Source organism: Bison bison, unplaced genomic scaffold, assembly GCF_000754665.1.
Source record: "Bison bison bison isolate TAMUID 2011002044 unplaced genomic scaffold, Bison_UMD1.0 scf7180017864118, whole genome shotgun sequence".
Taxonomy (NCBI): domain Eukaryota; kingdom Metazoa; phylum Chordata; class Mammalia; order Artiodactyla; family Bovidae; genus Bison; species Bison bison.
Genome location: NW_011494690.1, coordinates 1,599,121 through 1,617,858, shown reverse-complemented (window position 1 = coordinate 1,617,858; position 18,738 = coordinate 1,599,121). Strand labels below are relative to the sequence as shown.

Sequence of the window (18,738 nt, the reverse complement as noted above, 5' to 3'; positions counted from 1 at the left end):
AAGTTGCTCAGAACAGTAACCAGGGTCAAATACAAAGCAGTTAGATAAATTGATGGGCAGAGGAGCAGCAGGTCTGGCTTGAGGGAACAAATTTGGGGATTACAAGACAGGTGTCTGAGGTGATCTCTCATGTAAGAAATGTTGTTGTTTAGTCACTCAGTCATGCCCAACTCTTTTGAGATCCCATGGACTGTAGCCCACCAGGCTCCTCTGTCCGTGGGATTTCCCAGGCAGGAATACTGGAGTGGGTTGTCATTTCCTTCTCCAGTGGATCTTCTTGATCAAGGGATTGACCCCATGTCTCCTGCACTGGCAGGCGGATTCTTTCCCACTGAGCCACCTGAGAAGCCCATAAGAAACATTAGACTTATTCTAAATGAAACTACAGCTAACAAGTAGATTTTAAGGGTTACAAATTTAATTTCAATATAACTGTGATGGTAATTCAAAGACTGAATGTGCTGCATTTAGAGTGGAGTTTTCCTCCTCAGAAGTCGGGAGACAAGCTGGCAGGAATATGGTAGAGAGAAACAAAGCATCAGACAGCTAGTTAGACTAGGGGAACTTCAAATCTTCCACCTATATAATTTTAAGATGCTACTTTTCTAGACTTTCTCTATGTCAACCTTGTGACTCCAATCCAATTATCACTGTTTTTGGAACAAGACTTACTTAGACATGTACTTTCCTATATCCACTTTCAGGCCATCCTCTCACTCAACAAAGACTAAGGATCTATCTTTCTATATCAAAAATGAACTCAAATACTGTCCGTAATAAAAACTTCTATGGCTACCCTAATCTGATCTCTCTCGCCTCTTGAATTATGAAATGCTGCTGCTGCTGCTAAGTCGCTTCAGTCGTGTCCGACTCTATGCGACCACATAGACAGCAGCCCACCGGGCTCCCCCATCCCTGGGATTCTCCAGGCAAGAACACTGGAGTGGGTTGCCATTTCCTTCTCCAATGCATGAAAGTGAAAAGTGAAAGTGAAGTCACTCAGTCGTGTCCGACTCTTCGCGACCCCGTGGACTGCAGCCTACCAGGCTCTTCCATCCATGGGATTTTCCAGGCAAGAGTACTGGAGTGGGGTGCCATCGCCTTCTCCGAATTATGAAATAGTGTTTGCCAATTCATTATATATCACCTTCAGACACTTCTTCTGTCTTAAACTGTTATTTAAAATTCTAATAATTTATCTCCTAAACTAAATTTAAATCTCCTTAAAGGCAGATACTATAGTCCCTATACATCTAGGAACACATGACAGGCATTCAAAAACAGTCACTGATTTTCAATATTGGGAGCATTTTTATTAGAACAGTTATTTTATAAAAAGCCATGTTTTCATAGCTAAATGGAAAATTCACCATTCAAATCTGAGTATTAACTAACATACATGACTTCCAGCTGAAATACAGAACAAGTGGAATGAGATACTGCCACCCACTGATAACATATTCTAACCACAGGACTTTTTAAAATAATGACTCAAGCTAAGAAAAGTTCAAATTTTCCCAACCTAAACATAAAGCTTGGTGAAGCTCTCTTAAAACCTTTCTTGAACAAAGAAAAATTAACGGAACCAAATGAGAGAGTGAAAAATGTCAAGAAAAAAATTTATTTTAGGAAAAAAATTCATATTTATTTCTTTAAATGTAAAATTGATGTGTGCTGTATAAACTGTAATTTTTTTTCTGGACTACAGGGATTCTAGTTCCTCGATCAGGGATTGAATCTGGGCCACAGCAGTGAAGGCATCATTAGATGGTAATTTTGCCTCATTTACCTTGAAACACAAATTAAGGAAAAACAAACTAGTTACAGAGAGCCCAGAACAGATGGTTACTCCCTGAACACCTACTAACAAATGAAAGTCCTAGACAAAAGAGAATGGCTTCTTAGCTTAGATATATTAATAAAGATTAGGAAATACTTACTGAAGATTCTGGATCTGACAGTTCATCCAATAATTTCCTTGCATCTACTACAGCTTGGTAGAGTCTCAGATTTTTGCCATCAGAAGCAACAAAGCAAGCACTAGCAGAATTGCAATACGTGCCTGAGAAAGTAAACACTCTGCATTATAATATATATTTTTATTAATGACTGAAGTACAAGAAAAAAAATTCCATACTTCTCTTTTTAGGTGTAACTGTGGTCCAGAATCACAATGAAATGGATACAATTAATAAATATAAAATTATCAACAAAAAATTCAATAGAAAATAGGTTATGAGAGTGAAAAAATTAAAAACAAACTTTTAGAAACTCTAAAGTCAGATACCTACATTTGAATACTTATTAAAAGCCCCCTAATAATAATAAATATAAATTACTTTGTATATAAATAACAGTTTTAAAGATTTATTAATTTTACTATTAAAATGAACACTTACCAAGACAGTAACTGGGAATAAGAGTTGGAAGCCAAGCGACATTAGAGAAGGCTGAAGTATGTAAAGAGTTAATTCGTGCCAACTCTGACACTCCTCCAGTGTATGACAAGGGTCCTATTGGGTCCACACGCCACAGAATAAGTTCACTGTAGATGGCATTCGGGTCATGAAATGTACGCGTTGCTGCATTTCTGAGAGGTTGTTTCAAGGAACCCTTTATGAGTCTTATAGGATCTATCAATCTACTTAATTTACTGTCTGAGGCCCACTGAAAATCTGATTCAGGAGTCAACAGAGCATTATGATGAGATGATGTCAATAATAACGGTAAAACGGAGTGACATGCCAGATCATTGAGGTGAAAGCGATGACCACAATATCTAAATTTGTGAGATACAGTTAGAACAGTGGTAAAGGCAGACTTATCAGCAAACGTGACTGCCCACTGATTGAGAGAGCCATCTATGTGTTTAGAGACCATCATTACTGTGGGGGCTAAAATGTTCATATTTGTACTGTGTGATCCAGAGTGCGTCAGTGATCCATGAGGACTGCATTCAGCCAGCATGTCTTGGTGTAAGGGAGTGTGGTGAGAATCTTTCACAGCATTTATACAGGCATACATCATGATATTTTTACTAAGAGAGCTTGCATCACCAGATGGAAATGCAACAGGAATCCGAGAAGAAAAAGAAACCTGAAAAACACAATTATTATGACTCAGTGTAAGTAGTTTGCCTCCTCTCAAAGTCTTCTAAAAATACTTTAATTTTCAAAATGTCAAACCTCAGCTTCCTAGCAAAAAAATCACTTTCAACTTCATTATGTTCTAATCCTTGTCCTCTATTTATATAATACCATCTCTATTCATAGCCTATGAGAAGAGTGAAGAAATAGTTGCAGGTGTCTCGCCTGTACATCTAAATGACTACAACTACAAATCTAAACAAATATTGTTCAGAAACGTAACAGATAAAGATAGCTAGATTTAATGAATAAAACTGGAGTAGTAGGGGGACTCATCCTGAGTCACATTTTTAGGATAATTTCTTGAGTGTTAAATCATTTCAGTCGTGTCCAACTCTGCACCCTATGGACAGCAGCCCTCCAGGCTCCTCTGTCCATGGGATTCTCCAGTCAAGAATACTGGAGTGGGTTGCCATCCCTTCCTCCAGGGGATCTGCCCACCCAGTGATTGAACCCACATTTCTTATGTCTCCTGCATTGGCTACCTGGGAAGCCTCCTAGGGTAATTTCTTAAGTTTATTCAAAATACTGTTAATTCCTAGGGAAAAAAACCTAATATACACATTTTCAGACATTCACTATTGCATTTCATAGTTAAATTTATTTTACTTGAATTAATTACGTTTGTAAATTTTTGGCTATTATTGACCCCCTTTGGGAGCAAGTTATTCTCTTCTCAGTTGCTTATCAAAAATAAAATGGTTAAATATTTCCGAAAAACTGCTAAATCTGAATGGCATCTGTTTCACTTTTTTAAGAAATGTAAAAGCTGCTTCATCAGTAAAATATACCTTGACTTGTCTAAATATTCCAGGATTATATTCATCCAAATACTTTACATGCCACACTAGGAAGGTACCGTCTACTGGGTGTATGGTAAAAAGCATGTCAGGATTCTTATTCCATTCAGCTAGCAGCATTTCGATCTTCCGATCAAGCAGGACCGTAGGCAGTGGCATTGATATAATAGGCCGTGCATAGGTTCTGGGACTTCCCTCTCTTTCCGCATCTTCATGTTCTGATGATCCTGTACCTGCTTCAGATTCTCTATCTAGGGATAATTCTAAGTCAGAAAATAAATTCATCAGTACATAGTAATAATACTATAAAAATTCACTTATATACTCAGTCAGTTTAATCGCTCAGTCATGTCCAACTCTTTACAAACCCACTGACTATACCCTACCAGGCTCCTCCTTTCACGGAATTTTCCAGGCAAGAGTACTGGAGTGGGTTGCCATTTCCTTCTCCAGAGGATGTTCCCAACCCAGGGACTGAACCCAGGTCTCCCACATTGCAGGCAGAGGCTCTACCCTCTGAGCCACCAAGGAAGCCTATTTACATACTAGACAATCAATAAACAGCATACTATCTTTAGCGATCATGAATCCCTTTCCCAATTTATGGCCAGGGGAAAAAAAACAAGGAAGGAAATTATTTTCTGGTCTGAACTGAAATTTACTACATTTCTTAGTTTTAGCTAAATCAAAATTTCATTCACACTATCACATTATCTTTATCATTTCTATTATTAGCAAAACCTGTCCCCCGCCACCCCCGCCCCCACCAAAAAACATTGCTCGCAAAGTAATACATTATTCAAAGCAATACATTATAAGAGAGCAAAGTTAGATGGTAGATGGTCCATATTAGATGGTCAGAAAAGACCTGTGGAATGAATGGAAAAGTGAAAAAGAAGGAGAGGAGTAAGGAAAGATTACAAACCAAAAGTGGCTTCACAAAAAGCTGTCAGCCTGAAAAAAAGAAAACCCCGAATACAGGATACTCACCATGATCTAGTTTCATATGTAAACCCCTCTCTCTTTCCTCCTGTGAACGTTCCTCATCTTCTTTATTGCCTTCATCACTTTCATGATCTACCTGCCTTTCAGAAAGTTTTCTTAATTGCTGCATAAATATTTCAGTAGATGATGTAAAATGAAATTCTTTGTTGTTTAACCAATGAACTACAAAGCCCCCATTTCCATCATCAATGTTAAATACAGTGCCAACAAAGACATTTGGAATATCTGTGAAATCAAAAAAGATAAAATTTCTGTATCAATTCTTAACATCTTTTAAAATACTACATGTGCTTAGAAAGACTAATTCCATTACACAAAAAATGTGCTAAACAAAAAGTAAATATAACTCTAGCAGGATTTGAAATTTTAATTAAATTTAATGGTAAATGAATTAATGGTATAGACTTACATGGAATTAATCATTTAAAAGCCAAATATACCAAATGCACAAACTTTTATCGAATCCTGGTTTGAGGACAAGGGAACAGAAAGATACAACAGAAAAGAAACTCTAAAAGACATTTTTGAGATGACTGAAATTTAACTATGATGATTAGAGACCATGGAATTATTTCTAATTTTCTTAGGTACAATAATGATATTGTGATTATGTGAGAGAATTTCCTTATTCTTAGACACTTGCTAAATTATATAACGGTGATGTGCTATGATGTGTTATTTTGAAAACATTAAGAAAAAATTTCATTCACACACCCCCACATACACATATATATATGTGTGTATACACAGAGAGAATAAAGCAATTGGGAAAATGTTACCAGCTGTTGAATCAAAGTGGGTGAAATCAATGTTCACTGTACTATTCTTCCAACTTTGTTGACTGTTTTAAACTTTCCTTAAAAGTTGAGGCAAATAATGCTAAGAAAGAACGCAGGAAGGCACGCAAACTTCTAAGTATAGCAGATTTTGTCCATGTGGGGCAACTGAAATCCATGCTATAGATCAGTTCATGCAAAATAGTATAATTCAAAAACAACAACAACAATCTCCTTAATCCCGAATCAAATTATAAAGAACCCACTCAATAGAAAGAAAAAAGACTGTCCTCTGCAAAAGAAGTGAGAATCTAAAGATGAAATAAGTAATATATTCTAGAAGTGTTTTATTTATAAATATCAATGTTAAATAAAGCTCCCAAGTGTTCTTTTATTCCACTTCCTGGGTTACAAGCCTGGTTTTCTAACAGAAATTAAACAAATCAAATAAAATAAGAAATGTAAATTAACAATCCTGTAAAACAGTACATCCCCCACATACCTATGTACTAGGTAAAAATCCAAATCTCAACCCAAATCTTATCATGGACAAATATTCTGACTGTAAGACATCCTAAAAGATAACTGAGAGATAACTGTCTTGAGACATTTTTTTGAAGAGTGATTATTCTAAATTAGTGGGACTTAAAGAGAAATAACAAATGCATTTTAAAAAAGAATCTAGATGTTAATAGGAACTATAACATTAGAATATACTCTTTTTATCAGAAGACACATTTTGAAATATTTAGGTAATGTTGTAAAATATTTAGGGGATAAAAGAAAATGTCAGTGACTACTTTCAAATGGCTCGGCCAAAGATAATGGAGAAGGGAGAAAAGGTACACACACACACACACACACAAAGAGAGAGAATAAAAGCAAACCTGGTGAAAGGTTAATGACTGAATTTGGGTAAAGAGCACATGGGTATTCACTATATTATGCTTTCAACTTTACTCTAAGGTTGAGAGGTTTTCCTTTAAAAAAAAAAAAAAAGGGCGGACAAGTCCTGCAATATAAAATTATTTGTATTTAACAAACAATTAGGTCAACCTAAATATATTTTTTTTACAAACAGTACCTATAAACACATGATGTTAAATATTTGTACAAAATAATTTTTAAAATAATGTGTAGATAAGTTAGGGTGAAGATGGTTAAAACTGGCTAAATGGTGAAAGTTAATAAAAATGCTAGAAGACAAGGCCTAATGGCCACAAGAACACATCTAGTACTTAGACTCAAATGATGTAACAGAATGCCTATCCACAAGGAATGATCCTGTGACCCTATTTCATTTGATTAGAATAGTACATACAGGTAAAAGTCAAAACTTTCTAACACAGTATCTGCATACTATCACTGATTGTTTTTTGTTTGAAGTTTTCATCATAGTCAATAACTCAAGATAAGGTTCTTTTACAAAGGTTGAAAATCTATAAAAATCTCAAACCACCCCCATTATGAAAACAAGTGGTGTTATAAATCTTAGAATACAATTAAGATGTTAGGTCAGAAAAGATTATCTATTTAAAAAAACATTTAATCAAGTAGCACAGCAAACTTCTATTACTCAACAGAAGTATAATGCAAACCACAAATACAAGGCCAATACATAATTTTTATTTTAGTAGCTACATTATATGGAGAGGGCAATGGCACCCCACTCCAGTACTCTTGCCTGGAAAATCCCATGGGCGGAGGAGCCTGGTAGGCCTCAGTCCATGGGGTCGCTAAGAGTCAGACACGACTGAGCGACTTCACCTTCACTTTTCACTTTCATGCATTGGAGAAGGAACTGGCAACCCGCTCCAGTGTTCTTGCCTGGAGAATCCCAGGGACGGGGGAGCCCGATGGGCTGCCATCTATGGGGTCGCACAGAGTCAGACACCACTGAAGCAACTTAGCAGCAGCAGCAGCCACATTATATAAACAGGTAAACTTAATTTTAATAATATATTTTATCTGACCCAATATGTAAAATATTATCATTTCAACATGTAATCAATATTAAATAAAATTATTAATAAGAGATCTTACATTATTTCATTGTTTTCTAAAGTCTTAAGAATCTAGTGTGTATTTTAGAGCATATCTCAGTTTGGACTATCCGAATTACAATTGCTCAAACAGCTACATGTGGTTCATGGCCACCATACTGAACAACACACACCTATAACTACTACTATTTAATACAATGGGGGTAAGCATCTAAAGGTCACTTTTTCACAACTCCATCTGCTGAGTATCATCTTTTATAAATAAATATTTAAAAATAAAATCCTCTATCTTTACCCTGAAGCAACAGACTGCCATTTCAATAAAACGTAACTATGTTTAGTTGCTAAATCATGTCTGACTCTTTTGCAATCCCATGGACTGTAGCCTACCATGCTCCCCTGATCATAGATTTCCCAGGCAAGAATACTGGAATGGGTTGCCATTTTCTTCTCCAGGGGTCTTCCCAATCCAGGGATTGAACCGGCATCTCCTACATTGGCTGCTGCTGCTGCTAAGTCACTTCAGTCGTGTCCGACTCTGTGCAACCCCAGAGAGGGAAGCCCACCAGGCTCCCCCGTCCCTGGGATTCTCCAGGCAAGAACACTGGAGTGGGTCGCCATTTCCTTCTCCAATGCATGAAAGTGAAAAGTGAAACTGAAGTCACTCAGTCGTGTCCGACTCTCAGTAACCCCATGGACTGCAGCCCACCAGGCTCCTCCGTCCATGGGATTTCCAGACAAGAGTACTGGAGTGGGGTGCCATTGCCTTCTCCGCCAGCATTGGCAGGTGGACTCTTTAACAATGAACCACCAGGGAAGCCCCATAACCACATGTGTGCATGCTCAGTCATGTCTGACTCTTTGTGAGTCCATGGATGTAGCTTGCCAGGCTCCTCTGTCCATGGAATTTTCCAGGCAAGAATACTGGAGTGGCTTGCCATTTTCTCCTCCAGGGAATCTTCCCGACCCAGGGATAGAACCCGCATCTCCTGCATCTCCTGTATTGGCAGGTGGATTTTTTACTCACTGCACCATCTGGGAAGCCCAGATAAATCCCTCCTATAACTTTGTACAAATATAGTTCTTCAAGCAATATAATATGAAACTCCTAGGCCTTATCACATGTTTTTCATGCAGAAAGAAAACAAGGACTTAAACAGAAGTTTTAAATATGCTCTTGCCAACAATGAACCTGCCTGAAAATACTTCTCAACTACAGGGGAAGAAAAAAGCAAAAATAAAATATAAAGGTTAGAAGAAAAACTATCTCGAATGCAGGACAAGAAAGTGTATGAGCGTATAAAACAAGATATGCTGAAATATAAAGGAAACTATACAAAAATAAAGTTATAAAGAAGAGTTGAGAAGAGAGAATAATGGTGAAAATATAGAAGGAAGGAAGGAATATCACACTAATTAACCAAGCCGCCACTTCTGTTCATCCCCAGGTTCAACTAAAGCTCTAATTTACTTAGAAACTTTGCTATATTCTAGACAAACTAAGGTGTTCAAAAACAGTTATCTGAAATTATTCCCTGAGAATTACAGTCTCAATTTAAGAAATGGCATCTTATATTTCTATTCTAATTAAGAAGTATTTTAAAAGGAAACATGGAGTGTTAATACAAAATTAAAAACAGATTATAAAAGTAGTCCTACTTTTCAATTTGTCTAATTTCAGCAGATAGTAAGTAAAACTTTACTATCCTTTACCTGTGGCGGGGTTGATGCTTGCTGCAATGTGAAAATGACACAGTGCATTTGCGTGGTGGGAAATATGTCTTTGAACTTCATGTGTTGTCGTCTGGTCAGGCTTTAATTCAGTGTGAGTTACAAGAACAGAAGATCTCCTTTGTCCTTTTCTTAAATTTTTCAAATGGTGTATTGTCTAAAATAGAAAAATAATTACTAAATCTAAGTCTGGGAAGTCTAACTAATGCTGATCAAAGTACTTTTGATAATTAAGGATCTTACAATTTTCCTTTCTATAAAACCTATCTTATAGGAAAATTAAACTACAATAGAACAACTCTGAATATATTCTCCATTGGCCTTGCATATTTTATAGTTGAAGGTAGCAGTTGCTCAAAAACACTTATTATCTACAGAAACTGCTATAAAGATTAGGAATCCAAAGTCTAGTTTTTTGGGAATATCCCAGTACTGAGATGAAATTTACTAGTCATATGAGTGTTTAAAAAAAATTCCAAATATTCCTACCAGAAAGAATATTCCTCCTGAAAATTCTCACTGTTCTCTAGGCAAGAGTATCAGAGTGGGTTGTGATTTCCTTCTCCAGGTGATCTTCCTGACCCAGGGATCAAACCCAGGTCTCCTGCATTGCAGTCAGATTCTTTACCTTCTGAGCCACCAGGGCAGACCCAAGGACTACATAGCCAGCTAAATAATCATATATAACCTCTATTATAAAGACAAAAAGAGGGTACAAAAATACAGAATAACAATGGGAAACCTTAACTTAGCAGAAAAGACCTCATGAAAGTGATGACCTGTGGAATTTGCTTAAATTGTGATAGGTATCTATGATAAAAATTCTGTACTGACATACCCCATCATCTGAACTATTCTGATATGCTGTTGCTGCTGCTGCTAAGTCGCTTCAGTCGTGTCCAACTCTGTGCGACCCCATAGACGGCAGCCCATCAGGCTCCCCCGTCCCTGGGATTCGTCAGGCAAGAACACTGAAGTGGGTTGCCATTTCCTTCTCCAATGCATGAAAGTGAAAAGTCAAAGTGAAGTCGCTTAGTCGTGTCCGACTCTTAGCAACCCCATGGACTGCAGCCCACCAGGCTCCTCCACCCATGGGGTTTTCCAGGCAAGAGTACTGGAGTGGGGTGCCATTGCCCATGGGGCCATGTCAACTCTTGGCACCATCTTTTCTCCACATCATAACTCTACCTCATGGCACTTTCTGGTTGTGTCACACAACCACCCCCAAAACCATGCCTAATAATATTTAATAATATACCATTCTTTTCATTTATTCCTCACATTGTTAAACAAAATGTAGCATCCTCTCAGTTATTTCTGTATTAAGGTAAAATATCTGCACCTTCCTTTCAATTCCACAGCTCTTGTCACTTTTCGTGTGAAAAACAGTATCAGTTCTATGGGGTGTCCTCTGTCTCTGGTCTCCCTGTTTATTTCTTTGATTATACCTATCAAATTATTTTCACTCATTGACATTTATCATTATTTTAAATTAGATTGGCAAGGCCAGTTATTTTCTCCTAGAAACAAAAGGTATAATTTAAGTATATATAGAATTATATATACCTCACAGTTAGGAGTTTTGTAGGAAAGGGTGTTGGAAAGCAAAATAGCTTGTAAGTCAAGTAATCAGGCTTTTTCTATTAAAAACAATTTTAATACTACTATTGAACATTTTATTAAAAGTGTAAAACTGTCAAATGACTGTTTACATATTACATTTTTGCTTTTACTGTATGTGGCAGTAATTAAGTTTAACTAATACTTGAAAAGCAATATATTAGGTAACATGCAGGATACAAAAATATCTAAAAGTCCTTAAGCCTCCAAAAGCATATATATAATTTAAAGATAAAATGTTACACAAGTATATATAAATTATTGTAAACATCTAGTAAGTAAAATACTTTTCCCTACTAAATTGCAATCAATATCAAAACATACTATAACTCTGTTCTGACTTCTTTTAATTTAATTTATGATTTAAATGTTGAAAAAAATGTATAAATAGTGCCTAATCACAGTATCAGAGCAGGACTACTTTATATAAAAATTTAAAGGACCACATCCTTAAACCTATCAAACCCCCAAAATACTTCTGCCTGCTGAAAATCCAAAAACCATTTTGGCTATGCAACCATTAAAGTGTTCATGTAAATATGCAATGTAAAAGTATAATTAGTATTGTAGAGAGATGTTTATAACACATTAGTATAAAAAGCAAGTTATAAAACATTACTACAATCTCAATCTTACAAATAAAGAAAAAAAATGCACAAACACACATACTGGAAGAGTTGGATTACAAACTCCACATTTTTTTTTGTTCTCCTAATCTAATTTTAGAATAAGCATAAGTAATATGTTTATCTCATTTTATTCCCTAATCATAATGGGCACAATAGTTCACACTATATTATAAAAATTTAATTTCTTAGAAAGCACTTTTATAGTGTATTTAAAAATTAGAAAAATTATTTCACTTTCAAAATACTAAACCATGAAAATTATGCAATTATGTAAGTTCACTTAATATCTTAACACTTTTATTCTTATTCACAGTCATTTTTAACTTTATTTTTTAAGTCATTTTTAGTTCGTAAAATTCAATCCTCACGAAACAAAAGCAAAATATTTCTGTTTATATTTTAAAGGTTATTGTGGTATTTTATTTTTTTATCTTTTGGCTATGCCATGCAAGTTGCAAGATCTTATTTCCCTGACCAGGGACTGAACCTGGGGTCTGGTAGAGAAAGCACCTAGTCCTAACTACTGGACCACGAGGGAATTCCCCACAAAATATATTTTTAATTACAACCAATTTCAAGGACTTTTACATGACACATTATCTTCAAGGTTCATTTACTGTTTTATATAACATAGTACCTCAAGAGCATGCTGTATTCTGTCTTTGTGTTTTCCAGCGTGAGTAAGGTTGCTGGAAACGCTGGAAGTGGTAGTTTCACAAATCTGCTCACCCAAAAGACAGTCTTCTGGAAGTAAGGTTTCTGCCCAGAGCCGGCAGACACCATCATGGCATGAAGTTAATAACACATTACATACAGAACCTCTAATGATAAAGAGAAATAAACAGAAGTTACTATGAATACCAATGCCATCAAAAATTAAAGGCTATTCATACTTAGTTCCTCATGCTTAAAGATGACATTAGTACAAAACTAACAGTATATCTATCTGCAGTTATTTTTCCAATAATGATAATGGATTTCTACTGACTACTTCACACTCTCACCAACACCCATTTATTACCTGCTCAGACCTGCAAGGTGGCAGGCTGGACTCAGGATGCAATCTGTTACCATGAAATAAGAACAACCTAACTGTGCTCGACACTCACCTTAATACATTAAACTTAAACTCTGAATAGCTAAACTAAATGAAAGTATAGTATGTGTCCAACTGTTTTAGAAGTTACACTGTGTGGAGAAAAAGTATCAATCAAAGAGCTTGAAATCACACACAGTACTGCTGAACACCATAAAAACTAGGAAGTGGGGGTGACAAAGGAAACAAATAAATTAATGCCAGATTATATACATGTGCTGCTTGAAAACAAGGCTCTGGAGGATTAGTATCTCCTAAACAAAACAAACAAAACAGCAAAAGGAAACCTACATTTCTGTCATTACAAATTATAGAATGACCATAACAAAAGATCATTAATTATAATTAAACTATGTGGTTGATCACAGTAGTTGCCTTATCCTTCTTATAATCTAAACAGTTACAAATAGAGAAACAAATGTATTAATAAAACTGTAAGGAGACTATAATTTCAAACTATAAATCAATTTCCATTAAGTTAAGCAAAAATGTCACAGTATCAAGCAGCTGAAGTGACTTAACCTCTCATCATGAAAAAAAAAAAAGCACAAAAAATTTTCCTGTTAAAAAAATGCTTACACAGAATCTGACTCAGTCAAAGGTAAAGTGTTCTGCAAATGTTTTCCATAGGTGCAAATAACTTAAGCAGATTAAGTTAGAATAGCCTTTTATTTAGATTCCAAAACTGTATACATTCCCCATGTTATCATTTACTGAGCCCCACATTGAGTGTGCTATATTTCCCATCAAGGGCAAATGGTGCTCAGATATACTTAGCAGATGAAATAACCCTTCCTCAAGAAGGAATACAGATTTCTAAGCAAGCATTTTTAGAACTTACATATAATACAAGAATCATTTGTTTAGGCTATTTTATAGCTTGCTTAATCTTTCAAATGCTTTTAAAAGATGCTGTAACAATGAGAATAATTTGATAAGTTTCTGTTGCTAGCCTTAAGAAAAAGTTGGGACACTTTACTCACTGTATGCAGTTACACTTTACCAGCATGTGGATTACTAACAGTTTATTACCATGTTTTATTCTTCCTTAATGTGTGCTTTTCTGTTACCTGCAAACGGTTGCTTCTTAGAATCTATTGCTGCTGCTAATACTGACAATACCAGCTAACGCTGCCTGGGCACACACAGTGTGCAAAGGCCTGTGTAAGCATTCACACGCACTCACGTAGTTCAGTCTCACACAACGCTCTGAGGTAGGTACTATTGCTCCCCTTATCTACAAGGGCAAAGAGTGCTTAAGGAATTTAGTCAAAAGCTCACAAACCTGGTAACAACAGCAGAATCTGAATTCAGGCAGTTGACACCCAGAACCTATGCTCTTAACTGTCACCATATCAAAAGAACTTTTGTTTTATTTTTATAAACATATAAGTATACAAAATGAAGTTGTACGACACACTCGTCTAACCTGGGCATATACTTGCTAGTTTTACGCCATGAAAAACCTGTTACAGCTCGTGGATGTGCCAAATACACAAAGGAAAACTGAGTAGACGCCTGTCTCCTTTTCACTTCATGATGATCCTGAGGTATAATTGAAGACTTCCAACCAGTCATAGGATACCACACTTTCAGAAGACAATCATCCTGTAAAAATATATAGGCCAACAGAAAATTAATTTGTACACACACAATTCAAAATTTAAGTGGTTTGAACAGAAGCTTTACAAATTAACCTATATATAAAAAATATATATAAAGTTTATATATATAGTACAGAACTAAATCTATTAATAAAATGCTTATTACTCTAAATGATACCATTCATGAAGGATAAATGGACCATGTGCTCATTATCAATATTCTCTACACAAAGGTGGTTTTCAAATAGAGATTGAAGCCAAACTCCCCCACTTCAATACACCAGGGTCCTCCCTGTAAAGACAAGACTCAAAAGATTCTGAAACCAGATGATAGCTTGGATAAGAAAGAAGCCATGTTATCTGGCACTGTTATCCTTTTCTCCTTTCTGGAGATCTGAAAGGATGAGTCAAACCTTTTTTTAAAAATTGCTTCTTATTCTAAGTCAGGATGCAGCAAACTTTTCCTGTAAAGGGCCAAGTAAGTTTTGTGGACCACACAGCCTCTGACACAGATTTTTCTTGGTTTTGTGTTTGTTGTTTTTTTCTTATAACCCTTTAAAAATGTAAAATCCATTCTTAGCTCATGGGCCATAGTGTGTTCTTATGATGAGAAGACATTTAGGCAGTTTTTGGGAACCACCTTTATGCCCACTTAAGATATTTAAAGGTATACCAATAGGCACTGACAATCATTTTACTTAGCTCTAAGAATTCTGTTACAAGGCCTAAACAATTTTATCTTATTTAACAGGAACTATCTCTTTTATAGTGCTTCATCCTCAATGGTGAAAAGTTTATGAAGGAAAATAATAAAATAACATTTATGGAAAAAAAATCTCAATGTCTAAGAAACAATGAAATTATGTGTTTCTGGAAAGTGTGTATAGGTGCAAATATTTTCATCTGAACTGGACAAACACTTCTGCCTCTTTTCTATCTTAGTATTCATTCTCAGTCTATACTACATAATGTATGTTTCTACTGAGGGCTCATTTATTCAGATATCTGATTTACACAACAGATCTCTTTAAGTACTTACTCTGAGACAAAGCGCTTAACCATGCACTAGTTGCTTTCCTCCAAGTACCTTCTTCACCTAGCATCGTTTTCACCTTCCCAAATTTACTGCACAGTCTATGTCAGTAGTTTCAGATTATGTACCATAAAAACCCTTAATGCACCTGAGAGCCCCTGAGGAGTCAAAAGGAAAGTCAGAGAGCTTCTACAACCAAGGCAATCTAGCCCCTTCTCCCATTCCCACTAGCTTCCCCCCTAGTGAAGCGGCCTCAACACTTTTTCATATTACTATCTAAAACTCTAAAACCACAAATAATTAAACTAGAAATCAGTATTAGAGAGAAAATCCTCAAGTATTTATAAACTAATCAAAAACACTTCTAAATTACAAGAGAAAATTTTATATATGTTGAACTGAAGGAAAATAAAAACAAAACATCAAACTTGGGGGGTTGTAGCTACATGAGTGCTTAGAAAGAAATGTACAGCTTTAGATGCTATACATCAAGAAAGAAGAAAGGTCACAAATCAATGGTTTAAGCTTCAACCTGAAGCATCAAGTAAAAGAAGAGCAAAGAGAACTCACATTAAAGAGATAAGAGGAAGAATAAAAACCAATGAAATAAAATACGAAAAAAAAACCAAGAAATCAATTCATCCAAAAGCTACTTTGAAAAGATCAATAAAATTTATGATCTAGAGTGATCAAAAATATTTAGAGAGAAAATACAAATTACTGTTATCAAGAATGAAAGATACGACATTATTACAGATCCCATAAACAACAAAGGAACTGGGGAATATCATGAACAATTTTATCCCAATCAATGCAACGATGAATGTTAAATCCCTTAAAAGAGAATTTCAAAACAACTGACAAAGGAGGAAACAGAAAACCTGAATAGCTCTACATCTATTAAAGATGATGAATTCACAATTTGAAATTTTCTCACCAAAGGACAAAACAAAACCCTAAAACTGTAACTAAAATACTAGCCTAGATGGCTTTACTGATGAATTTTACCAAACATTTAAGGAAGAAATAGCACCAATCCTTCACAAACTGTTTCAGAAAATTAAGGAAAAAATGGTCTCATTGTATAAGGGCATTATTATTAGCCAGACACCAAAACCAAAGACATAAAAAAACTATACATGAATATGTTTCATAAACAAAGATGCAAACACCTTTAAACTTAATCCAGTAGTATGTTAAAAAACAAGTTTTGACCAAGTGGAGTTTATCCCAGCAAAGACAAGTGGGTTTAACATTGGAAAAATCAGTAACTGCATTTCATCATATTATTGATAACAGAATGAAAAAGAAAACCTACATAATTATCTCACTATACGCAGAAAAAGCACTTAACAAGAGTAAACACTAATTCATGGAGGAAAAATAACACTCTCAACACACAGAAATAAGAAAAATAAAAGGGAATATACATCACATGATCAAGTTGAGTGACTCTATGATAAACCTTCAACTTATATCATATATAGTGGTAAAAGACAATGCTTTTCCTATAAAACTGGGAGCAATACAAAAACATCTTTTCTCATTGTTTCTATTCAACAAATGGTACTAGATGTCCTAGTACTTGCGATATATTAGGTAAGGGAAAAAAATAAAAGGCATACAGATTAGAAAGGAAGAAGTAAAACTGTCTTTATTCACAAAATCCTAAGAAAACTACCCAAAAAGGCTGCTAGAACTGATAAGCAAGGTCATGAGATTAAGGCTCAAAATTAAAAAATCAACTCTATTTCTGTATGTTACCAATAATTAGAAATGCAATTTTTGTAAATACGTTTTACATTAGAAAGATAAATTGTTTACACTGAAAATGATGACACTTTGCTCAGAGAAAGAAAACCTAAATAAAAAGAGAAGTATACCCCATTTGTAGATAAGAAGACCAACTACTACTAATGTACAATTCTTCTCAAGTTGACCTGTAGAGATACAATGTAAACACCATCAAAATCACAGCAGGGTTTTTTTTGGTTTTTTTTTTTTGGTAGAAACTGACAAAATCTGTAAGGAAATCAAAGGACTGACACCACCAAAAATATTTGAAAAGAAAAAAGTCAGAGGAGTAACAGACTTCAAAACAGAACATAGGGTTGCTGAAAGGGAAGAGACAGTTAGGGAGTTTGGGATGGTCATGTACACACTGCTATATTTAAAATGGATAACCAACAAGGCCCTACTGTATAGCACCCAGAACTCTACTCAGTGTTGTATGACTGCCTGGAAGAGAGGGCCATTTTGGGGGGAATGGATACACGTATTATGTATTGCTAGTTCCCTTCACTTTCACCTGAAACTATCACAACATTCTTAGTCAACTATCAGTTCAGTTCAGTCGCTCAGTCGTGTCCGACTCTTTGAGACCCCATGAACCACAGCACGCCAGCCTCCCTATCCATCACTAACTGCTGGAGTCTGCACAAACCCATGTCCATTGAGTGAGTGATGCCATCTAAACATCTCATCCTCTGTTGTCCCCTTCTCCTCCTACCCTCAATCTTTCCCAGCATCAGGGTCTTTTCAAGTAAGTCAGCTCTGCGCATCAGGTGGCCAAAATATTGGAGTTTCAACTTCAACATCAGTCCTTCCAATGAACACCCAAGACTGATTTCCTTTAGGATGGACTGGCTGGATCTCCTTGCAGTCCAAGGGACTCTCAAGAGTCTTCTCCAACACCACAGTTCAAAAGCATCAATTCTTCAGTGCTCACCTTTCTTTATAGTCCAACTCTCACATCCACACATGACCATAGGAAAAACCATAGCCTTCACTAGATGGACCTTTGTTGGCAAAGTAATGTCTCTGCTTTGTAATATGCTGTCTAGGTTGGTCATAACTTTCCTTCCAAGGAGTAAGCGTCTTTTAATTTCATGGCTGCACTCACCATCTGCAGTGATTTTGGAGCCCAGAAAAATAAAGTCAGCCACTGTTTTCACTGTTTCCCCATCTAGTGGCCATGAAGTGATGGGACCGGATGCCCTTATCTTAGTTTTCTGAATGTTGAGCTTTAAGCCAACTTTTTCACTCTCTTCTTTCACTTTCATCAAGAGATTCTTTAGTTCTTCTTCACTTTCTGCCATAAGGGTAGTGTCATCTGCATATCTGAGGTTATTGATATTTCTCCCGGCAATCTAGATTCCAGCTTGTGCTTCTTCCAGCCCAGTGTTTCTCATGATGTACTCTGCATATAAGTTAAATAAACAGGGTGACAATATACAGCCTTGATGTACTCCTTTTCCTATTTGGAACCAGTCTGTTGTTCCATGTCCAGTTCTAA

The 18,738-nt window shown here is 35.9% G+C and overlaps 1 protein-coding gene across 1 annotated transcript in view; it reads right to left on the bottom strand.

Moving 5' to 3' along the window:
- The window catches only part of DMXL2 (Dmx-like 2), a gene marked incomplete at its 5' end in the record, with an annotated part of 169,766 nt that overhangs the window by 70,566 nt on the left and 80,462 nt on the right, over positions 1-18,738 (bottom strand). Inside the window, 7 exons of the mRNA XM_010839555.1 lie at positions 1,941-2,062; positions 2,400-3,096; positions 3,938-4,209; positions 4,937-5,176; positions 9,444-9,618; positions 12,348-12,531; positions 14,236-14,414. Coding sequence (XP_010837857.1) covers positions 1,941-2,062; positions 2,400-3,096; positions 3,938-4,209; positions 4,937-5,176; positions 9,444-9,618; positions 12,348-12,531; positions 14,236-14,414 — 1,869 coding nt within the window. The remainder of the gene's footprint in view (positions 1-1,940; positions 2,063-2,399; positions 3,097-3,937; positions 4,210-4,936; positions 5,177-9,443; positions 9,619-12,347; positions 12,532-14,235; positions 14,415-18,738) is intronic.